Source organism: Xiphias gladius, chromosome 13 (genome assembly GCF_016859285.1).
Source record: "Xiphias gladius isolate SHS-SW01 ecotype Sanya breed wild chromosome 13, ASM1685928v1, whole genome shotgun sequence".
Lineage (NCBI taxonomy): Eukaryota > Metazoa > Chordata > Actinopteri > Istiophoriformes > Xiphiidae > Xiphias > Xiphias gladius.
The window spans coordinates 7,852,178-7,877,759 of NC_053412.1; the positions used below are offsets into that span (position 1 = coordinate 7,852,178).

Here is a 25,582-nt window from a genome sequence, read left to right on the forward strand (position 1 = left end):
AGAGACTCTAACTACTGCTGCCACTAGTTGGTGACAGTTGGGAGTGCGAACTTGAAATGCCGAAATATGGAGACACCACACATGCATGCACGTACTCACATACAAGTCTGCTTGTTTACAAGTACAGAAGTTGATATATATCACTGCCCTGGTCTAATAGAATCCTTATTTTTACAAGTTATAGTACAAATATAATATAGTATATACAGTATAATATAGCATTTGGTGTTCTGTTGGTCATTTTTCAAAACAGCTGTTCCTTGCATAGATGAAGCCTGCAACATTGCAGTGCGCCCAAAAGCATCTGGTAGTTTCATGAAGAATGACCGCATCCACGCTCTGACTTTTTAACTTTCTTAGTGATAAACCATTTTAAGGTCAATAAGAAGTTTCTTAAAAAAAAAATCTTAATTTTCAATGTTCTCCTGAGATGACTTGTTGGGACAGTTACCAACAAATAGCCAACTAAAACTAAAAAGGGTCAAAGCGCTAGATTCATGCCAGTCAAATCTAGTCTGGCACGAAAGATTATGCTGTATTAGGCAGCTCTGTGTGTGTGTGTGTGTGTGTGTGTATCTCAAACAGGAGGCTCACTTGCCCCCCAGTGTACACTAAACACTCCCACACCTGGACCCTGCTCACTCTGAGCTCGTTAGCAGCAGATGGTACACACACACACCCACCCACACTAACACACACCCTGGGACCAAAGGTTACACACACTCAGACTGGAATGCAGTCTATTTCTGTAATAGGCCAATCTGCTGGTAATTTTCTTCATTGTTAGTGTTTGTTTAGGCCTCAACTCTTGACCTTAGGGTAGCTTTTTACATTTACATATAGTTTGCTTCAGACTCCAACTGGGATTTGTGTGTGTTTACAGTTTAATCTTTCCTTATGAAGACGTAACAGGTTATGTGAAAAGAATGTAGCTCATTAGCTGAGAGAGCTCACAATGATGAGTGCTGACTTCTGTCATTTGCTACAGCTCCATGCAGACTACTTCTACTGTCCAAATAAATTTGCTCTGGACTAAAACTCCAAACCGTTAACATGAACTCTAAGTAAATTGAATGTGTTTACATATATCAGAGCAAGCATGTGTGCAAGCAAAAAAAAAAAAAAAAAAAAGTTCCAACACTGTGAGGGAAATATGCTGATATCTTTGACTACAAGTGGACAAACACACTCAGAGAAAAATATGTTCTGCTGTCCAAGAGAGTATTTGATCAATTGAATGGGCAATTAGCCACAAACATTTTGTAACTTGACAATTTCTATCACTCTTCAGGATGATGTAACATGGGATGCTCTTTTTTCTTTTTCTTATTTAGTTATTGTGATTGTTGATGGTATTTTAGGCTTGATGTTAATCAAACTTCTGATCACGGGCCATCATACCAAATTAGTGACTTTTTAATAATCTGGAAAAATTGGCTCTGACCTGAACATGTGTGTATTTTGTTACCACATCAATCTGTAATCAGCCATGCATTAGAAACCTGTTCCATGTGTGCCTGTGCCTGCCTGTGCCTGCCTGTGCGTGCGTGTGCGTGTGCGTGTGCGTGTGTGTGTGTGTGGCCATGGCAGTGACCATGGGGTGTTGTTTATTGACTGGGGCTGCGTTCCTGTTCCTCTCCCCCTCTGTGGGTCTGTTTGCCTCCCCACTGCTCACTGAAATAACATCCAAATATCCCCGTGAGAGAGTGTGTGTGTGTGTGTGTGTGTGTGTGTGTGTGTGTGTGTGTGTGTGTGTGGTTGGCTTCATTCTCCCCCTCCAGGTCATGATGCCCGGAAAGGTATGTCATAGGGTGTGTGAGTAAGAGAGAGACAGAGCTGTGTTCAGTTTATTTTTTTTTACCAAGCTTTGATACAACAGTCATACAGAGTTTTTGTGTTTGTGTGCACATGAACCTGGACACAACCTGAAAAACCACCAACACACCTTCCAATAGCTCCCTTTCCAGTTGTGTTGAGTCATGTGTCTGTGCTCTTTGATGGCACCATCTCCACAGCACAGGTTTAACAGTCTTCGGTTGTCCACTCCATCCAGTCCCAGATTTTTTTGGATGTGGGGGATGACACCACCACCACTGCCGGAGGCTCTGATGACTGAAACCAGCTCTTCATGCCCTCTAACGGCCTGCTGCAAATGTCGTGAGGTTGATCTATTTGACCTTCAGATGCTTTGATCTAACTCATGCCAACTCGAGAAACCTCAGACTGAGCTGCAGTGGATTTAAAGGGTCAGCCTGAGGAAATATCCAGATTTGTCTCACATAGGGTTTCTCACTCTGGATGATGAAGTAGCCTGTTTAGTGTCCCAGCCTCAAAGTTCAATGGCTCATGAGGTTCCACTGTCCTCAAGTCTTCGACCTGCCTAAATTCCACATCTTGCAAGGAAGTCCCGCCTCGATTTAGCTTCTGTCGTTTTTCCTTCTCATTATGAAAACACGAGCCCACAATGATCAAGTAACTCACAAAATCTTAGTTTTTCTTGTGTGTCTGTAAAAATGCTGTTTTTTTTAAATAAAAAAGGAATTTAATTTTGTCTTATTTTAGCAATATTAGTGGTAAAAGTTAAAATGTGTTTTCCAATGGTATTTAAAGAGTAAAAAGGAAGTTTATAATAAAACAGATTTGGACGACGACATTCATGTATCAAGAGAAATTAAGTTAGAGTTATTAAAGTTATTTAATAGAAGCTATTAGCTGAATATTTACAAGATATAAATGTGTGGTAAAACTGTATGGAACTTGACAATGTTCCCCGAAACTACAGAGTTATAAAATAATTTATAGCACAGTGTGACCTCAGCAGAGAGAGTCAAACACATGTAGCTGACCCTACCGAGCCTTCTCTCCTTAAATCCACAGAGTGGTGACGCACTTTGAAAGTGAGAGCAAGTGAGGAGGAGAATAGGAGATTTCTATCAACTTGCAGACAGATCACACTCTGCAGTTTGCCCGCGGGCCACAGACAAGCTGTGGGGATAAAGACAGACACCAAATAAGTCTCTGTAGGCCTTTGCCAGCCCAGATGGGGTAAAGGGAGAGGAGGTAGGAAAAAAAAAAATCCTCACCCAGTTGCTGTGCAGCATTGGAATGAAGTGACTTAAAACAAAAGAGAGGAGAGAGGGAGAGGAGTGTGTTGAGCCTCGGGGATGAGCTGGAGAGACAAGGACAGAGAGGGGGAGTCCGTGGATGGAATTGCTCATTGTGACTTTGCAAAGAGAAAAGAGGGAGTAAGGTGCTATACATGTGTGTGAAAAGTCTTGATAGCAGTGGGTAGAAACATAATGCTGGAATGAGATGTTCACCCTTGTCTTTGTCTCCCAAGAGTGTGGGCAAGAGTTCAGCCTGTGTCTGAGTCTGAGTCTGTGTGTTTTAGAGAGAGTGAAGGAAGAAGTGCTCCTGTGTGTGCCAATTAAACAATGAGATCATAGCCAACGGCCCGGATGATGTGAAACAACATAGGTGGTCAAAAAATACAAAAGTTTGTAGGAATTATAAAAAAATGAAATAATCTGCATTATCTCTGTCTCTTTAGTCATTATCAAAGCTGGAAACAGTATTATTAGTGCCTCTTATGATAGAAACCATCATAAGAGGCGTTTATGATGGTTCCTATTTTTAAATACTGTAATGTATAAGTTCAAAACGAAACTGTGTCCTCTCATACTATTTTCTCAGTCCTTCATAGTGAAAGTCAACTGTGATGCAATTTCAGTTACTCAGTAAAGCCAGATTTACTGTAGATAAATTTGAAATGTCACAGTGATAAAAAACAACAACAAATGTTACTAATTGTTGCATTTTTAGTCAAAATTACAACTCACCATATACAACATTAACATAAAAACATCAGAAACAAATACAAAATGTTAAAAGCAAACTATGACTGTATCTTCCACATATTTGTCAGTAGAGAGTAGCTCAGTAGTCGGATCTTGTGCCCCAAATCAGCACTGGTTCTTTTAACCATGACGGCAAAGTTTACCTAACCTTAGCCATGACTATGATGATCCCCGAACCTTGATCAAATACTCTGTTAGCCTAAAAATATCCAGACTGTAAACACAGAAAATACTCATACAGAAGGGAAACACAAGAACAGATTAAGGAGTGGTCATATGGATTGGTTAGGAAGAGCCTAACAAGAGATTTAGGACTTGTTGGTCAGTTACATTGGATTCTGTTTGCGACCCATTTTCAGTATGGGAAAAAGTTGCCTACATGTCCATAGAATTGCCTCAGTCCAACCTCATCGTAATCTGTTTTTTGGTCCACACTCAACACCAAAATATGGATACATTCTCAACTCCAGCATGATATCAGCCTTCATGCCATTCCAAAGTGCTGCTGGAAGTATTGTTTTTTTTTAACAAAATGACAACTGTTTGGATCATAGTGAGCATATGGAGGCAGAGAGGAGACGACTAGGCTGCGGGAGTTATTTAAGAAGTTTCTATGGATGTTGTGGTTCACTGAGATTGAATCCATTGGAATCTACTGACTGACAAAAGCCGCTGTTTCTCTGACAAGAGGAAACCCTACCTCGACTACCTTTATACAAGCACCTATTGTCCACACTACTGTGCTTGTGGGCCAATATATGTAATTTTTTAGAAATTATTTCTAGTGCATGCTGGGTGGAAATATAAATAATGTTTCTGATCTTCAAACAATAAATACACAAATGGTTTGAGGTAAGTTCAATTCCAAAAAATCAATTTATTTTTCGAAAAATTCATGAAGCATCAATTCCTGATAAAGCAGTATTCTGGAACATTTAAAGGTATTAACACTAAATTCAATCAAATTTGCATTGCAAAACATGGAATTATCTCACTGGCAAATACCGTCACCTAAAATGGGCTTGCGAGGCTGAATTTGGACTAAGTGGCCTGTAAAGAGGAACAATCTTTGCAGCACGACTTTCATTTTATAATTATCATCCTAACCTTGACATAAACATAGAACAGTCTGCTGTAAGCTCTATCTCCTGCCTTATTTCTCCTCTGTTATTTTACCCCTCTTCTGTTTTTCAGTAGCTGGTCACAGTAGCTTGTTCAGGATTATTCTGGGGTGTATGATCCAAACACTAACTTGTGGTGGGGCCTGTGCAATTATATGGGCCAGAATAGCGCTCAACCCGGTCCAGAGAATCTGGGCCAGTGGGAAGCCTTTAATCAGCGGGCCTCGACTGCTGTACAGGCCTTGCTAGGTAAGGGATTGTGTGTGCGTGAGAGAAAGTATAGGATGTGTGTTTTTCATCTGAGTATTGAGCAAGGGTGATCTCAGAGGGGGTCAGGAGGAAACCAGGATCAGGAGACTGTATTTTTTCTTGTAATTACTGAATTATGGGATTTTCCTCAAAAAGTTTTTTGCGTGTATGAGTGTGTGTGTGTGTGTGCGTGAGCTGCCAGCGTTGAATTGGCTAGGGCCTCCTGCAGAGAAATGAACTCTGAAAACAGCTTCAGCTTCTTGGCCAAAGCTGAGGTTTACAGCCCTTTGATGCTGACTGAGAATGTTTGTCTGTGTGTATGCATGTGTCTATATGTGTCTATTGTGTGTTTTCATGTGTTTGTGGTATGTTACCTCCTAAAAGTCTGGTAAAAAAAATGTGTGTGCGTTCATACACATGAGAATGTTGGTTTGTGTGTAGTTTGTGTTCATGTTCATTTGTATGTACTGTTTATGCATGTGCATCAGTTGGATGTCTTCATATGTGAGTACACATGTACATGTGTGTGAAAAGTCAATGAAAACTAGATTACATTTCTAAATTTGGGAGCATGTTTGTGAAAAATAGAAAGCAGGACTAAATCCAACTCGTTTCTTGATCCAAGTACTTCAAATGTGTTTTTTCCCCGTGGGGATAATGTGTGTGTATGTGTGTGTGTGTGTAAGTAAGAGAGAAAGAAAGACAGAGTGAGAGAGATGTTGAATGATGGTGTTTGCTAGCCAGTAATCCTTCTCTCGTTCTTCATTGAAATGAACCTCAAATCTACAAATGCGCACACACACACACACACACACACACACACACACACACACACACACACACACACACACACACACACACACACACACACACACACACACACACACACACACAGGGCATATGCTAACCTGATTAACACTAGCATTAGACTAACATTATCGCAGCCTCCTTCAGAGAAACACCTCCGGACCAGCTGCTCTCTCTCTCTCTCTCTCTCTCACCTTCCTCCATATGTACAAACCAGCATCTCAGCCTCCCGTACTCATCTTTATAAATCTACATTTTTAACAGTTTATTTGAATACGCTTCTAATTAACTGGACAGCACAGAGTGGAGAGACGGAGAGAGATAGGATACATGAGATGGAAACAAAGAAACCAAGCTTGATGAATGAACTTAACCCCACTACCTAATGTGTTATTCAGGATAGTTCCTTGGTCTGTTCTCTCTTTCTATTTAACGTCCAACTGAAATCACAAAAAGCCATCTCTTTTTACAGTCAAAATCGTGTCAAAGTGATTTCTAAATTCATTGTTGACACTTTTACAACTAAAAGGAAGAAAAACTTTTTTTTAGGAGATATATCAGAAATGCTGCTTTATATAATGTACTGGTTACTATTAATAACAGAATTTGTTGGCTGGGGTATTGAAGAAACACACCATTTAACATCTAAATGGTGTGTTTAATTTATATTCAAACTACAACTATTAAAGCATCCCTAACACCTAATGGGAAATTTCCTTTTCTTACCCCCTTGATAGAGATTTATGTCATGCTCAAGGACACTCCAGCAGGGAGGACTCTTTTCTAACCACTGAGACTGCCTGAGCTACATTTTACCACCTGAGTTTTACCACCACTTCTTTCTCTTCCTCCCTCGCTCCATTCCTTCAGTCATTTATGTCAATGCCTCCATGTGTCTGTCAGATCCTCCATCCCATCTGTCTCCTCCTCATGCCAATCCAGCTCCCCCTGTTAGATGTTATTTCTCATCCTTCCCATCTTCCCCCAAGACGCCTCTTTAAGTCTTATTTGCTTCTATGCTGCTCTGTCGCTTTGTCATGCTCTTAGTTTCTCTCTCTTTTGTCCTCTTTCTCATAAACACATGCAGTGTTTTCTCTCTCTCTTCCCCCTCACTTTCTGTTCTTTTCTCTGGCTGCCTCATTGCCACTCCCCTTTCCTGTTTCCCATTCCCCTCATATTCTTTCCCTCATTTACTTGCTCCCTCATTCCTCTCCTCCATTTATCTTCCTCGGGTCCCCCTCTCGTCTCCGGAAGCAGCTTTCTGCTGGGCTACACTACTTTTCTGGCAGTTCCCACAACTGCAAGCACATCCATTACACCTGTGCTATTTGTGTGTGGGTCTTTGGTGAGTGAGACAGAATGAGTCGGAATTGTGCACAGTACAAGGTGTGTGATAAGAAGAGGCACCTGCTAGGTGAAAGCAGTGATGGCCAGTCACCGGGGCACAGTGGGCGCCAACTAAACTCACCAGTAAACAAAACTAAATATCAATGTCTATAGACAAAGGGCCCGCATACACATTTTGAAGTGTTTTACCACCAAATTTGGAAATGTGCTGTCGATAATAACTTTCTGACTACTTCTAACACTGAGGTGTTTTTCCAAAAGTGTGCTTTTAACTCAGTACAAGTTCACAGATGAATGTGTGCACATTCATTAGGACAGGGGGCGCGAAAAACCATCGGGGCTTTTTGCCTGTGGGCATGAAGCACCCCGCACAGATCCCCTGTGCCTGTATGTGTGTGTGTCTGTGAGTGTGTGTAGGCCATCTATCACCGTGACAGGCTGGTGCGTGTTTACTTAATGATGTAGGGGTTTATTTATGAAGTGATGGCCAACGTGTGGGAAGGAGAGAAAAAGTGAGAGAGTGGGAGAGATTGAGACAGCCTGAGGATGTGACATTAAAATATCATCAAGGTGATGGATGTCCGCACACACTACATTAGAGAGAAGTACAGAAAAACAGCTGTGCAACGGATGACAAGTCGTATCTGGACTTGTGAGTGTCTCTGTGTGTGTTTTATAATGACTCTGAGTGTGTAGATGTGAGGTTGGTTTTCTGTGACTTCTGTGTTCGTTAAGGTGTCGCATGTGCTGCCAGCGTTGTTTACGATTCACAGGGTAATGAGTTGAAGATAATATGCACGAGATCATGTGTGTGAGGGTGTACGCGTATTCCTCCAATACTGTGGCTAAACAAGATTCTGGTTCACTGTGGCGTCACTCATTTCAGCCGACCATGTTTTGCATGGTCAGCTGAAATGCACATACAGTAGACTTACATTATAATAAACATGTCACGACATGCAATCAGCACTAGAGGAAACAAAGACACACAGTGTGTTTGATGTGAAACTTCCTTGATGTTCAGCTGTACCACAGAGTGGAAGTGAATAAGTGATCCTGCTCAGTGAATCAGCTGTAGACAGTGGGATGTCCAATAAAAACCACTAGGGGGCAAATAGGCCAACAGTGAATGAATGAAAGAAGGAAATCATGGATATGACAGTGGGATTTTTTTTTTTAATGAATGAAGTTATTTCCTTCAGGGTAAGAAAACCCAGAAATTCTTCAAAGAACCTTTGAAGATGAATGACAATGTGTTCAGAAACACATAATATAAAAACAGTATAATGACTGAGCTACACTTGCAGCAATCATATAACTATCTCATAAGAGGGCTGAAAAGATAGTTAACATCATTCTATTTTGCAGATGATGTACACATTTGAAAGGGGAACTCCACCAATTTTATACATGAACATCAGTCATGAGGAGTAGCACTCAGCCTGTGAAATCAGCTGGGTAATATGTTCTGTAAAGTTGGAGAAAATAACCCCTGATGTTCAGGTCATCTGCACTTGATCCAAAAGAGCCTCGTGGAAAATCAAAGTGCATGGACTCATTTTCCAAAGGACAGCCCCAATCTAAGAGAGACCAGAAGACTGTCAGACGCAGGCTAAATACAACCGTGGATAGCAAGATCTGATTCAAAATGTGGTCGACCCGAAAAAAATCTAACTGAGAGAGATCGCCAACACTGGCAGCAGTATGATGCCACCAGTTAAACAGCTGCAATCAAAAAGGGAGGAAGCACGTGTCATTTTTCTACTGCACTGATATGATCAGAGCTTAAGGCCCTTCCGCTGAGATCCGCGTGGGTATCAAAAACTGAGTGAACCCCCAATGATATCATCATTGGTTTTTTTTCATCATGTGCCATCATTGGCTTGGAGTTGGAGAAACACATTCATACAAACTAGAGTGTCAAGTTTAAAGGACGTGGCCGCTTACCAGGCAGGGAGGATCTGTTGAAAAGATCCTATTGGTTGCATTATGGGTAATGTAGGATCCACAAATTATGGAGCTTTAACAATACTAGGAACTAAAAGACAAGGATATATCACCCTCTTGCTGGAGTACCCCTTTAAAAGGTGACATGGAGCAATTCATATATTGTTGTAATTTATTGAACTATTGAGTAAAAAAAAACTATCAAGATCAATCTCTATAACAATAATGTGTGTCATGTGATAAGTTATTCCCAACTTACTTTAAACGGGGGAAAAAAAGGCTATAAAAAGAAACTGCTCATGTACTTTCATGGCTTAATTGGCCATCAAGCCATTACAGAGAGCCTATCATTAGCATATGGAGAAAACAGACAGAGAGAGAGGGACAGTGTGACTGTCCAAATTACAAGTGTGACCTATCCACAGACAGGGAACATGGACGAGGGGTCAAATTAAAGACAGAGAGATGGACAGAGACACAGGAGGAGAGGGGTTACAGGAAAGAAATGAGGAAATGACATGAAGTCTTTCTTGAAAACCGTATTTAGCTGCGCGCACACACACACGCACACACACACACAAGCTAGAAGCCTGTGACACCCACTTAAATGCAGCTTGCCACACACACCCACACAGACAATTCCACCTCTAGATCATGTAGATAGATGACCACTGAGATAATAAACAGAGACATAAATCGGTATTGTAATCAGTCTTTTATCCCTGCTTTTGTTTATGGCGGCCTAGGTTAGTGTGTTACCCAGCATCCCCTAGCTCAGAAGAGCAAATGAAGACAAACACAGACAGACAGACAGACAGACAGAGACAGACACAGACACAGACACACCTTTCAAACACATATAAACCACTCAGAAAGGGAGAATGGTGCTCCTGGCCTTGTGTGGAGAGCTTGGAAAACCTTTTTAACCATCCAAGGCTACAGAAATGGCTGAGCATAAAAGAGCAGCACGGTGTGGTGATTGTGGTGGCGGAGGCGGCAGCTAAAAGGCTGATCACACAAGGCTGAAGCGAGCGCAGTGCTCAAGTGGTCTGCATTTACACTCTTCTCATACCACATGGAGAGAGAAAATAGATAAATGTGTGTGGAGTAATGTCCCGGTGAATCAAAAGGTGTGGACGCTTAACTCCATTCTGTATGCACCCGAATGCAAACACCCATCAGAGACTGGTATAAAATATGTTTTATTTTCTTGAAAAGGTTCTTATGACATGCTAAAAAGTAAAGTAATTCTTGAAGAAATGTTGATTTGGTTCGTGGAGGCTTATCTATGCTGTATGTATGTGTATCAGAAGTAAAAACGGGCCTCTCTGCGTGTCTCTACCCATCTCATCTGAAGAGGTAGAGTATTCTGGGTAACACGTGAACCCTAGCTGACATAAACAAAAGTGGCGATAAAAACTCAAGACTGTGGTCAGAAAATCTATTCATGTCTCTGCTTATTCTTTTGGTGGTCATCTCTCTGCAGGGTGTGTGTGTGTGTGTGTGTGTGTGTGTGCCTGTGTTTGTGTCTATGATTGAAAAAGCTTTGTATTTGTGAGTGCAGTCTCACTTTGGTTTTAGCTACATAATTGTTTGTGCTTTTTTTACTTCATGTATGTTATTTACAGTACATTGCATTCCAAAAATCAAATGTATTTTGATTTACATCTAACAATTTGTAATTTTATTATTCTTTCAAGAAGAGGCAGAATCGAGCATCAGCTGGACACAAGACAGCAAAGGAAAGTGTTCTTTTTAGTAAAACTAAATGGGATGTTAAGCAGTTAGTGTGTTAATACTGCAGCAACAACACTACTAGTATTTATGATTCTTTTGTTAAAAAGCCTTTGTTAAGGAAAACAAGGTAACCAAATTCATCACAATATGTCATAAGATAGAATTTATATGCGTTTATAGAAATACAGGAAATAGCATAGTTTCAGTATTACTTTCTTTGTTTTTTATAATCCAGGAAGCTGTGTCAACCTCTCCTCCTCTGAAACCAAACAAAAAAAACTTGTACTCCACATTTCCCCCCCTGGGAAATGCCTTTGTTCAAAGTGACCTACAATAAATGCATTAAACCTCTGTAGGAAGAAGAGCTAGATGTCCTCAAAAACTGTTTGGTGCTCAGCGGTGCTATATTACATATTACATATATGTATATATATTATACATATACACATACACATACACACATATTTTATATATATATATATATATATATATATATATATATATATATATATATATATATATATATTTATTCTTTCCCTGTCATTTCCCAGTAATCATGTTTTGTTTCAACATTCCATTATCATCTTTTGTCTTTTTTTGTAGCCCATATAACATCCCGAATGTTTAACTGCTTTAGTGTTTCTATTCTCACTATGTATGTGTGCGAGTGTGTGTGACTGTGAATGGGGTGTTTCATTATCAGGCTCCTCAGGAGGGGAACCCACCGCTGGTTTTTACTGTGGACACCGCTGTCTTTTTAGGGAGAAAAATAACAATCAGATCAGAGGTTGTGCCTCACACTTGCTGCGCTTTAATTGCATCAGAATATCTGTGCTGACTTGAGTCACGGCAAACTGAGACAGAAACACATGCTGAACAGGTATGTGTAATGAGTGACAAAGCCCTTCGGGCCTCAAAGAAAGCAACTTGTGTGTGTTGGCGGGTGCCTAATGAAGACTAGTTCTCATGGCTTCATTGCTCAATAAACAAAGCCTACAATAAGCGAGGGAGTGAGCAGGAGGCAGATTGTGTCAGGTGATTGGGTATCGGCGATGCCGTCAGTAAATCCACCCCATATTTCCCAGGTGCCTCTGCTTCTCTCTTTGCTCAGTTGTGTCATTTAATGAAAAATAAATCTAGCTCTGAGGAAATACCTTTGCAAATCGCTGCGGCCAGATTTTCTGCATCCTTGGGCTTGCTATTAAAAAAATCCTTTTAAAAATTGCTGATAAATCGCTATTGATTTCCATGGCGAGTATGCTGAGTTGGGGAGTGTATGGAGGTAAATGAAATGATTCCTCAGGCCGGATCAATACAAGTTCAGGGACATTTTGCATTTCAGACCATTGTTGCTGTTGCCAAAATAAGAAAGAGAAAGAGGGTAGAGCGAGTTAGGGGCAGACAACACTATCAAAGAAGATAAGGACAAATGGGAAAGCAATAGGAAAAGGTAGAAAGAAAGAGAGAAGGTTGAAGTATAGAGCTGAACGAGAGGGTGGATGGAAATGTCACCATCCTAATAGATCTCTCCATAAACTAAATGAGGAGGAGCGGGCGCTGCCTCAGTGGCACACAGCACCTCAAAATGTTAACAAGAGAGCTGAAAATAGCCTGACAAAGGCACAGGGGAAAACAGGTTGGGCTCACAGGAACGCTGGAGTGCTCCGGAGACAAGTACACATACACATATATTCCCTTCATTTAACATTTCAATCCTTTAAACTAGTGTCCAATGTGTCTTACAGCAGAACATGTCATTTCATAGCATTTTTAGATGGTTAAACTTATTTCTCAATATCGAAAACTGGCTGCCATTTCTGGGATACATTCCAGCAGGCATGCACACTCACCCGGTGCGGGTCGTTCTCCAGAACTAGGCGTCGTGCAGCGTCTAGCTCCTCGTAGACTGGAGCAGCTCGGGCCTGCTGGTACTCCCTACGCAACCCCTGGAAACGCTGATCACTACAGAGAGACAGAGAGGAAGGTTCAAATAATGCCAGGTAGCAATGGTTGGAGAGAAGCTCATCATTGTAGAATTCTATGATTATTCCACGACTTTCCAAAAATGAGTTCCACGATGAGAAAGATGCTGTTTGTGCATTTTAAGGGATAAACAGTCTAATTTTTTTACCACATCTGGGAATGTAAAAGTGAAGAAAAAGGCAGGTGGAACATGATACATTCAGCTTCATCTTTTGTTAAATCCACCGGTATCTTTGGCTTTGCAGAGACAGCCCTAGACAGCGCAGGAAGACTGACAAGCAGACAGATAATATATACAAAGTAGTGCCTCTGAGAAGACATCAGTGCCTGAACTGAACTTTCTACAGTTGACAGAAGAGGAAGAAAAAAAAATAAATAGAAATGGTATAAAAGCATTTGATGGATGTGCCTTTTCACTTAAAAGTACCATAGAGCAATGTGGTGCTATCCTGGACTGAACTACACACAGATAGATTGGCAAGTCAACACCCAAATTATCCTCCTGAGTCTAATCTTTTGCAAAGTGACCAAAAGGTGAAAATGAAGAATACATTAGCCAAAAAAGAAAGAAAAAAGCGCCAGCAACTGCCAACTGGGAAGAGATAAGAACTCAGGACAGAATGAGGACAAAACTTAAAGACGTCATCATGCTCACTGGACCTTAATGCTAGAGAAGTTACACACACCTGAGAGTACAAACCTGGGCAGACATAAACAAGGGTATGGAAACACAGATATACACACACAAAAGGCAACAGACAAAAATTGTGCACCTGAGTGAGCACAATCCTACAGGATGTGCAGCCAAAGTATGACATAGTGCTGTCGTTTATCTGTGTTGACTGGCTGCATTGGGAACAGGTATCTAATATTGACACTGATATGCTGTTCATTTGCTCTTCCGTCCTCAAGAGATGCATGCTGAGAAAAAAAGTGTAATACAAGCAGAAAAAGCAAACTTTCCACCCTTCCTCATCATCTGTAAATCTCAAATACCCGTGACAACTTCACCCAAGGAAGGCTTTTTGTCCGACAAATAAAACACCCAAACAGCCTTCATCAAACAGGCGTTGTGCCTCACATTCTAATGGCCTGACCTCCAGGCAGGTATTGACTGAAACGGAGCGAAGGGGGGAGACCGGGCGAGAGAGACAGACCAGATAGAGAAGTTCATTAGTGAAGTACATAGCTAACATGTTTAAGTCTCTCTTGTGACCCTGCCTTTAATTAGAAAATCTGGCTGAGACTACTGAGTATGTTTGTGTTTGTGAAGACAACCTCAGGAACGTACAAAGCTGTGCAGCTCTATGTGCGTATAGTTAGTCCTTGTAATCTGTTATGTGGGACACACTGGCGTGTATACGTACCCTGATATAGTGCAGCCTGCCTTCTATCCAACTCAGTGGGGACAGAAGGCTTAGTCATGCACAATTCTGTGCCAGTATGTTACATGCAAAATGTCACTATCATTCTACACAAACGTATGTGTGTGTAGTCCTCGCTGCAGAGTCCCTGTCGACTCTCAGGGCACAATATTCAATCCCGATTTGCTGCGAGAACTTTCCAAAAGTTTCTGTGCTGCTATGAAACACCAGCGCAGATGCTTCTGTTTTATAAAGATGGATATCTGAGGCGGCATTAAGCCTGGTACTGTGCTAATTGTTGCTTCTTGAGATTGGTTTAATGGCTGGTTTCAACACACTGCTAATCAATTCTAATCTGTTTCCCCCCCAAGTGCTTAGTCCTGCAGACAACCTTGTCGTATATTCACACCTAACCTCTTGTATTATTTATTTATTCACTTATTACTTGCTTTTTATTGCTTACTTACCCTCTGCTGCCTACCAGCCCCTCTCCATAAACAAAGAAACAAAGAAACAAACAAACAAACAGACCCTCAGAAAATGAATGTACAGAGCCAAGTTGAGATTTTTTTTTCACGCCACCCCTCTTCCACAGAACCCATTAGCCAATCCCTGGGCCCATAATTAGGGCTGCCATTTTGATTGAGCGTGCGTGTCGCTCTCCAAATGAAACAACACTGTAATTATCTCATTATGCCATGGCCTCCATCACTGACAACGCCAAATATTATCATATTAATGGTTGAAGACAGAGGCTGATTCTGGATAAAACACTAGGTGATGGGGTGGGGGGGCTGAGGTTTCTTGAGTAGCAGTTTGATGGGCTGACAGTTCAGCTGCTGGCATGCTTTCCAAACTGTGACAGTACAGGGAGAGAGGGATACATTTGTGGATATGTGTCTGTATAGGCACACACATTTGCATGTCTTGTTCTATGAGTGTGTGTGGATGCGTGGGTGTGTGTGTTTAAACAGAGACAGGTAGGCTCCCCTGTTGTCATCGGCAGCTAATAACCGCTGCTGATTGCCTGTCTACATGCCTGAGGCCAGTTGCATAAACACAACAGATCTAAGCTATAGTGATCTACAATTATTTCAATAGAGCAGTTGGATATAAGACTATTTGTGACATAAAGAAAGAAGCAAGGAGAAATCAGCTGTCATCCAAATGGGCTTAACAGCTGAGAAACATAGTTGTCATTTCTCTGATTATTTGCGATGTCCGTAAAAAACTTTTATAAACTCATTTGTATTTTTTTAATTTAGCAAGTAGTACAATCAAGAGCAAATAGACCAAATAAAGCTAAAGTTTAGGTTTTTCTCTCTCTTGCTGCCATTTTTTGCAACTTGTATTAAGACTTGTTTGTCAGGAACCAAAACTAACATGATTTGCGACCACACACTTGAAGCTGTGGTAGACTAATGGGAGAGAGAAGAGACAAACACTGCCCACAAATACAAAATAAGACCCAGGTCGTAATAAAGCAGAAACACAAATGTTTCCATATGTGGTGTATGGAGGTCTTGCAGGTTCATAGGGGCATCAGACTGAGTGCATTACATGTAAATACTGTAGACTACAACTAATCAATAAATCAATAAAGCCTTATTTTGCTACAGTAGCTCAACTGCAGAAGTTGATGCCACTTAAGTCAGATGAGTTGTTCCTTTAGGTATCGTATTTCATCCATATTTCAGAATATCTGACTATGCAGGTTGATCTGACGGCGCACTGAGAGAAGGAAAGCTGGAGGAGGATGGAGACTGAAGGAGGAGAGGGAGAGGATGAGACACATGAGCAGGAAATGAAAGATCCGTCAGAAGACAGAATGAGAGCAAAGCCAAACAGCAACAGAAAGACAGAGATGGAAACTTGCAAAAGAGTAAAATAGAGAGCAGGAGAACTGGAGTGAGAACAAAATTGACTGTCATATGAAAGAGAATGGGAGAGAGTGTGTGAGAAAAGCAACTATCCCGTGGTGTGAGACAGTGTGAGGGCAGACTAATTAGGAAGTATGTGCTGCCGCCGGCTGGTTTGGCGACTTCTTCTTTGCTGTGGCTAGCTGATTTAAACACAACACACCTGGGGGAAAAAAGCTCCGGAAGGCCGGTTTTTCTTTGCTGCCTGCATGCTGGAGGTAAGCACACATCAAAGTACATGGTCAATGTTTGGTTTCCTGGTGTAATATTGGGAATAGAGTCAGACAGAAACTCAGTGGAGCTCCAAAATGGAAGCAATGGGAAAACAGAGAGGTTTAAAGAAAGAAAGAAATCTGCTGCCTTGAACTCCTTCTGAACTCTAGTCTTTTATCAGTCCCTCTGAGTCTTACTGAAACCTAAAGGAAAGGGTACTATGGCACACTTGAAAACAACCCAATCAGAATTTGGTCTTGTAGTTCACGCAAGGATTGCAAGAGATCTAACTTGAAATCGTAGTCGAGAATTTTTACCAAAGGAGGACTGAATACCAGTGTTCTGATAATTTAAAGGGGGTAAAGCAAATTATTTTTGAAATTCCATAAAAATGAGGGGAATTACGAAAGACAAATTAAAAAAAAAGATTGGACAAAATCAATGCAGCAGTGACCGTGTTATCTTGACTTTTAGTCCCCAGAATGGGTCAAGCTCCAAAAACACTGGATCCTACACTTCCCATAAATCAAGTCCGGGGCGTTATGCCCACACCTTTCAAATTCAAAATGACTTTCTCAGGCTTTAGAAAGGCCCTCCGGAGTAACAACTGTTTCCACTGGCTGAGTAGCCCTCCCCATTACCAGCAAACTGATCGCCATATGTGAAATTCATGCAAAACCCATAGTGACCCAATTCTGTAGTAAGTTGTCAGTAATTATTGTCCCACACGTCCCAATAAAATGTAATATTGTGATTTGGATGTTTTGATATTGGACTTATTGGACATACCTCAGCACAGAGGTATCCAGCCTGGGGGTCAGGGCCCCTCAAGGGGTCGCAAGAAAAATGTAAGGGGTTACCGAATAATTGCTGGGATAAGAATTAAAGAAAACATTACCATTCCTCTGTGTCTTTATTATCTCCAAAGGGAAATGTGGTTTAGAGCTAGATAACTATGTTAGTCACACAAGAGTTACACAAACATCACAAAATTACCTTTATTTTTCTGACTTGTGACAAGAAAAAAAAAATTCCTTTTTCTTTTTTAAAAAAAAGTGAAATGCTTGGTATTTTAACATCTTTGGGCCTCTGAAAATCTGTCAAGTGAAACAGACAAAGAAGAAAAAGTCACTCTTTTGTTAAACTGTTCAAAACAGTGGTTACATTTAAAGGGTAAAATGGTAAGCCAAGAAGGTTGGGAACCACTGCCTCACTGACCATTGTAAACCACAGCATCTAATACAACAGGCACATTACTCATCATGTATCTGTTTTCTGTTGTTAGACAATAAGCGCACAGCCATAAAAATGAAACTCGATTAACTCATAATCTAACACTAGCTTCCGTAACAGCCAGTCTCATCTACTGTAACTGACCGTGAACAAAAGAATATCTGAAAAGCTGCTTTAATGCAGAACGGAAACATTTTAATTGCTCAGATAGAGCATCAATAAAAGATAATACAAATTTAAAGTCATAAAAGACAAAAATGTCTTAATATGCAGTCTGCATTAGTGACGTGTTGCTTTCAAGGGAACAATATATCACTTCTCTTTGAGCTCTTCCTCAGACAGATGCTGCCTGACAACTATGTCCACAGCAGAAAAAAAGATGTATTTACTGTTTGCAATACAGGAAAAAGGGAACTTCTGCACTAACTTCTGCACTTCTGCAATCATCTGCATTAATGGAAAACCTCCTTGTATAAAATCTGCTTTGCACTTCTTTCATACTGCTTGTTTTTCTCCTCTTTTCTGTCTATAAGGGAATGAAACTGTGTCTTCGGTGACGCACCAGGATGGAGGGGAGAAAAGGGAAATAGAGAAGAAGAAACTGACCCTATTCAGGATTTTTACAGGGGCCAGATCTACATCCAAAAAGACCTTGTAGCTTCTTTCTAATACATTTCAACAATACGTAAATGTTATTAGAAAACTGGACTCAGTAGCATGTAATCCTTGTGCCACTGCTTGAACCATGGTAGAAAAATCTGGGAGCATGTTCACTGATGTATCATTTACTTGTCTTAGCTTACAAGCTCTCCTCCATCATCCTTCCTCCTGCTCTTAGCACAAAGGTACATTTTAAAACACACCTCTCATGAGTCTTAACAATCCTCCGCTTTGGCCTCTCTCTTTTTCTCACTCCTCCTTTCATCTCATTCTCCCTGTTTCTTGCTCCAGCTACAAAGAGTGCCTTCTGGCTAATAAAATTTGACAAGCATAGCTAACCTTTTTTCTCCACAGGTCAGCCTCTAGCATAGCTCTAATCAAATGTGACGCCCATCACGGAACACACCTGCCATTGAAGGCCTAATGAAAATGTCCGACAGTAAATTAGGGAGACAGCGCTAGGAGTCCAATGTTGAGGGCTTTGACAGCAGGGGAGAGGAGGGGGGGGCACTAGCATGTCTCTGTTGGCAAAACTATGCAAACACACGCAGACCATGCATGGACGCAGAGGCATGCACACTTACCTTCAAAGCCTTAATTTGGATAAATCTAAATTAACATTAGGGATTTCAGAGGCACACACCATCTCCCACATGTATAATGAGCACATTTCTTCCTCAGCATCATTAAAACAGTGTAATGTAAAAGATCAAAGAAACAGATGTGTTGTTCCCTTGGAAACAATAAAAATATTGCGTGCTACAGCTATAAAGGACTGCTTTGTAGGTAAGGTAAGGTAAGTAAAAAGTAGGCTTGTTTGCACCTCAACCTATAGATATACACACACAGCTACACACAACAAGCTTGGACCAGTAGTTTTTGCGCAGTGGTATAAAACTCACCAGACCACACACAGTATTGTTGCTAGGTTACACTGGGCTTCCATGCAGAAATATTACATGTGGGTGGCTGTGTGTGCATCTATTTCTGCCCGTGTGTATATCTGTGTGAATGAAAGGCACTGGGGTGGTTGGGGGGGGTCCAAGCCGCAGGTGGTGGAACGTGGACGGAAATAGCCAGCAATGTCGGAGCGTGTGCGAGTCTGGATGTGGGATGCGAAGTGGGTGTGACCATGGAATACACCTGAGGTCATCCAGCATCAGCAGCTACACTATTTAAAGGCACCATTTTACCATTTTGTTTCTTTACTTGAGCGCACACTTCTCTAAGACGTCAAATGAAAACCATGTGCGACATGACCGCCCACTAACAGCATTGTTGGACATTTATTTCATTATTTCTTTGTCTCTGGAGACACCCTTGCATACAGAGTTAACAAACCATAGAAGGCTCCTAATCCATCATGCTAATGTTAAAAACGATCTAATATACATTAAGAGCAAATGGGGGGGGGGGGGTTGGACAAGTGACACAGTGAAAGAGACACAGAGACAGAGAGAGACTTGGGGAGAAAGCGAGGAGAGGGACAAAACAGGCTGGTAATGAAGTACCCACCACTAGTGGATGAGAGCTAAAGTGGTCTAACAGATCTGTCAGGCTGCTAGACTGTGGCTAATTATCCCTCCTCCTCTTTTGTCTGCATCCTCTCCTCTGTCACTTCTTCTCTCTCGAATTTACTCAGCCTATCTAACACGTTTTCTCTCTCCCCATTTTGGCTCTGTCTTTATTCCATCTTTCTCTACACTCTTTTGCTGCTTTCTCTTTTCCCTCTCCCCCTCCGTCTGTCACTTCTTTCCATTCCCATCTGTCTCCATTCCATGTCCAACCTCTCCCTCTCTGTATCCTCTTTTTCTCTGGATTACATTGGGTGTCTGGGGTTTAGTTTTTGATTTGCAAGTCAATAGTAATTTCTCTCAGAGTTTAAGCTGAGGAAAGTTTTAATGTGGCCTGTGTTATTTCATATGGGAAATTATAATTTGCATTAGAATCCTTTCTAGATTTTCTCCTTTTTCTCTCTCACATACAAATATGGCTGCAAGTTTGACTGTAAGGTTTCAAAAACTTAATGATATATAATATGGAAAGAATGACAACATTGATAAGCCTTGAGCTTCTGCAAGCATTAACCCTTCCGTTATACTGAAAATGAAGGGCTCTGACACCCCAATGTTATACTAAATAATAAGTTTTACTCAAGTGCAAGCGCATTTTTTTATTATACTAACTTAAATTGCCTTTAAACGCCTCCACCTTTCCTTTTTTGTACATGGCTGTTGGTGTATTTGTGTTGTAAAATATCACAAATTATATATTCCTGATATGTTCAGGCTCAATTTGACCAAACAAGTTCTCAAAATTTGAAAGGCATATTAGACGACCAAACTCTGATGGTTGTGGGTGTTTGCATCCATATTGGGTCAACAGTGTAGGACGTGTAGCTCTATACGATGACGTCATACATACAGATAAGGGAACCAAGAGTATTTTGTGGCCAGACATAATGTTCTTGACTGGCCAACTCAGTCACCCTACCTCAGGCCAACTGAGCATGTGTGGCAGTACAAACATGCCAGAGACTTGTTTGGTCAAAGACTTCAGTCATTGACTGTAAATAATTTGCACAAAATGGTGGTATTATTATAATTCAAGTTTATTTTTAGCTTATTGTCTCTTAAAATAGGGGGACTATGTCTAAATTCCTTCACTGTTAATCTGATGTGGCTCTTAACACCCTCAAATAAAAGTTGAGATTTAGCCCTTTAGACCATCCATTGTATACATTCGTATATATTTGTCATCAGATGGCATCCATAAACACCTCATTGTCTTCAGTAATTCCAGTCATATTCATTTGCATTCATATCTGTGTCTGTATCTGTACAAGAATATAGCTGGTTGCCTGAGAAGCATGGTGGCTTGAAATATTTTATGCTTGGCAGTCAATCTTTCCCCAAACAAACTTTTTGTTCATATCACCATGTATAGTTTAACAGTAACAAGTTCTTGCTTGGAATATTACAGAAAAAAATACTTATCAAAGAGAAATTATTTTAATCTTTTTTTTTTTTTTTTAATAGAGATTTTAAAGATTTAAAGAGAACAAAACGATCGCAAACCCAACAAAAGTTACATGAATCATGCATGGCACAACCGTGTATGTGTGTGTGGGTGTGTGTGTGCATATGTGAGGGTGTTAATACGGTGTAAGCATGCATTCATGTTTTATGAATTTTCCAGCTTTGCAGACCATGAATGTAGATATGTGGAAATACTCTCTCGCTCTTGCCGGTCAAGCCATGGTTTGTGACCTTGTGTGTACGCACCTACACGCAGAACTTTCTGTGTCTACACAGAGGCGAAGATGCAAATGCTATACACCCATTTAAAAAACAAACACATAGGTAGTACAGTACTTGAGAGGTAAAATTAAAAGAGAACCAAAAGAAATGCATCACTTTGGTCCGTGTAAGTAAATTACCAAGATTTTTCCCCAAACTCGCCCCCCCCCCTTTCTCACCTGTCTGCTTGTGGGTGATGCTGGTTCTGCAGAGCAGGTGGAGGTCTGGGCTTGTTGACTTTGGCGTAGAGCCCGTCCAGCTCCTCAGAGGAGGCCTGAGGAAGGTTAGTCCCCAATACTGGTGCCGCAGGGGAGGGCGTGCGACTAATGAATGAGTGAGGGGAGGGTGGCTGGCAGAAGTTATTGATGCGGGCGTAGTTGGGGTCACTGTCGTCATCTTCCACATCGGGGAGGGAGGCCGGGTCGGGGGTGACGTGGCCAGAGTGGATCTCAGTGTAACGTGGACTGTAGCTGTCAGACAGTAGGGGAGGAGGCAGCTGAGCATGAGTACAGTACAAATACACGTGTTCATCGCTTTAGAAATAGCCTCTCTCTTTAATCTTGAACCTATGAGTCTGGGGCAATAGACAGCTGTGCTACACATACAACTGAGCAGCTATTTTGAAGGACCAGGTGGGTGCATGTTGCTGCATCAGGATGACTCACTACTTGTCAGGTAAGGTGTCAATCACAGCACTTTACTACACTGACAAATGCTTTTCTATGTGTAAACTTTATGGCTCTCTCTTCACTTTCCCGTGTTGCAAACCTCCCTGTTTTTGACAGTCCTAACTGTGAAAACCAACACAGAGACTTTTTCAGTGATTCATACCCATCTCTGTAGTCAGGGTTCCTGTCCAGTTCCTCCTCACTCAGAGCCTCCAATTTACTTTTGGATGTTTTTGCTGCATCTTTGCTTTTGTCTTCTTTCTTCTTGCCAAACCTGGACAACACAAGGAGAGACACACGTGCAGCAAGGTGAATTTTGATTGATCTAGGTGATTCTGAGATAAGGGAAACTGATAACGTATTGAGAACTTCCAGTCCATATGAATCATCTTAAAACCTCAGACAGATAATACTGCAGTCTACCAAATGTACTTTTATTTTGGAGGTAAGGTTTAAGTGCTTTAATAGGATCCTTTTGGAGACTTTAATGATGAAACAATGAATTTAACTCGCGCAACAGAGCTTGCGTGAGTTGATGAAAGAGGCTCAAGCAAACATGCAAACACTACACACACTCCACCTTGGATCAGCTTTCCAAATATTGACACACTCATGCATGGTTGCCTGCTGCTGGACAAACCTCGTTCTTACTGCTGTGCGTTCATCAGTGGCTGTGCCTGGAAAAAGACTGTTTAATGATAGATATGGGTATAATGTCACAGGAGGGACTGATAATCTGCAGTGTGAGTGTGTGTGAGTGTGTGTGTGTGTGTGTGTGTGTGTGTGTGTGTGTGTGTGTGTGTGTGTGTGTGTGTGTGTGTGTGCATATGAAAACGGGGTAGAGTTGTCATTCAGCATATGGAGCATGAATATTTTTCAATTTTGTCCAATAAAATAGCTGTTATATCACAGTGTGTTATCCTTTTCTTATCAACTTTGTCATTATGCCATCATCATCATCATTCTGAAGCTCTTCTTCTCTCATTTTACATGAAAAATATACTCATCACCTCTGTTCAAGCTAAAATGAAGCTCCACTTCACACTTTCAAGAAATTAACCAAGGCTTTTTATCTAAATATTTCATATTCTTCTATCGCTTCTTCACATCTTCTTTCACACCATGTCCATCACCATCTCATCTCCTTTCTCTCCCAACCTTGCCTCTATCTCTCTATCTCTGGTCTCCTCTGTCTCATCTGCCAAACTCCTTTTTTTTTTTTTCCTCTCGCCCTCTCCTTTCCGTCGAGCTCCTGCCGAGCCAATCTAATGTCTGTGTTTATCTCATTAACAGCGAGGCACTTCTCATTACTGCTACAGGCAGATACGTAGCCTGAATGGTAACTCGCTGGCCTGGCCAAGAGCAGCACGCAGTTTCAGAGCTGAAGTGAACCCTGGACAGGGATGCCATGTCGGCCTGGCACCATCCTGCAAACCAATTAGTGTTGTTATTAGCAATTCTACTCGCTTCACTTATACCTGTGTGGGTAACTGTTGCCAACGGCGGTCAGATGCTCGCATTGCTTGTATTTTGCTGTGAAGTAGGTAATCAAATGATCTTCTTTTGATATAGTTAACAGTCAAATGACTGGACCCTCTGTGAGGTCGCTGGTGTGCACTGCACTTTATTTGTGGATGAACTTCATGTAATTCTCAGCCTAGATCTGGCTAGAAATTGAAGCTAAGAAGAGACCTAATCACTAATAAAGTTGGGCAGAGCTATGCTGGAGCTATGCCACTAATAGTGGCCCTTTAAAGTCATACTCCACTGTAAGCTCCAAAAACAGTCGATGCTACACTTAATGCAAGTCTTTGAAACTCAACGTCCTGAGTTTGTAACCGAGATTTTCTGTTAAAGAGCCTACACTTAACGGTGAACCCACACAGATGATTCTAATTATTCCGGCTGATAAAACCACTTCTTAGAGCTGTGTTCGGACTGTGAGAAATCACACCCTCATTATTCTTATTAATCCATGGAGTCAGGTGACCTCATGTAACTCCAGCATAGCTCTGCCCAACTTCAACCCGAGCAGAGCTCTAATCAGTCAGAATAAGTGAAAACAGCCAGTGGGTGTGAAGGAACTTTAGGCCTGAACTGAGATGACCCTGGTGACATCATAGGGGTTATTTTTTTCAAACTTGAACTAGTTCCATGCCACATTATACAACTGTTTTCACAGGCTGAGTAGTGCTACCCATGACTGGTGAAGCGATCTTGATGTGTAACATCGGTAAAATTGCCCCTTAAAGCAAAACAGGCATCGAGTACAATTTTCCCCTTATTTTAGGGCCATTTTAGGAAGTTTAAATCTGTCATCTGCAACATCCTTGTTTTATTTTTATTTTTTCTTTAGGTGATATCACTGGTGCTAAGCCCTTGTTGCTGTTATGTTTTTCCACCTCACTTTCTAGAGATTTCTTGCCACAGAAACAGTGTGGGCGCTGCTGCAGCTTCTTTTTTCTGCAGATTTTTTTTTCTTTCTTGAAACTATTTTGATTTTCTAAGCAGTCCCACATTATGCTGGAGCCAAAAGCAGACTACCAATTACCTCAGTGATAAGCATATAGAATTCAGTATTGCTGGAAAAATAATATCAGCCTAATTCATCTAATTATGCATCAATTGACATATAATTATATTTCACATAAATATATGATTATCCGAAATTCCAGGTCTATGTGGCTGAGCTGCCTGGTAGATTCACCCCGCCCACACACACACACACACCCCCACACACACACACACCCACACGCGCCCACACCCACACCCACACCCAGACACAGAGTGCTTTAATCAATATTCCGAGGGGGCAGAGGTCCACAGTTGGACCCATCATTATATCTGCATTAATTAGGAAAGCCTCTTTTTCTCACTGCACTGTCTGAAAGGAGATGGAAGGAAAAGGAGAGAGGGGGAGATGCGGAATGGGAGTGGGACTCCCAATTAGAGACATGTACCTGCCATGAGGGAGGTGATAATCCCCCACTCTCCCATTATCTTATCCCTTCTTCATCGCCAAAACTCCCATCTTTTCCCATTGCAGTGAGCCAACTGTTTGTTAATGATGTCTCATTGCTTTCCTTTTCTCTCTGTTCTCACTGTCTATTCTTTATGCTCACTGTTCTTTGTTTTGTTTATTGATTCTGTCTCTTCTTAGGACAGTTTCTGCTCTGTC

The 25,582-nt window shown here is 41.3% G+C and overlaps 1 protein-coding gene across 5 annotated transcripts in view; it reads right to left on the reverse strand.

The window, feature by feature from the left end:
* Positions 1-25,582, reverse strand: part of pard3ba (par-3 family cell polarity regulator beta a) — a 154,107-nt gene that overhangs the window by 18,265 nt on the left and 110,260 nt on the right. For 3 of the 5 annotated variants that reach the window (XM_040142248.1, XM_040142247.1, XM_040142249.1), the window contains exons 20-22: positions 22,568-22,678; positions 21,916-22,206; positions 12,916-13,027 (exon numbers count right to left, since the gene is read on the reverse strand). In XM_040142248.1, the coding sequence (XP_039998182.1) occupies positions 12,916-13,027; positions 21,916-22,206; positions 22,568-22,678 (514 nt within the window). Of the gene's footprint in view, positions 1-8,672; positions 8,962-12,915; positions 13,028-17,609; positions 17,642-21,915; positions 22,207-22,567; positions 22,679-25,582 lie in introns of those variants that run through there. The other 2 variants (XM_040142250.1, XM_040142251.1) reach the window with 2 other exon arrangements.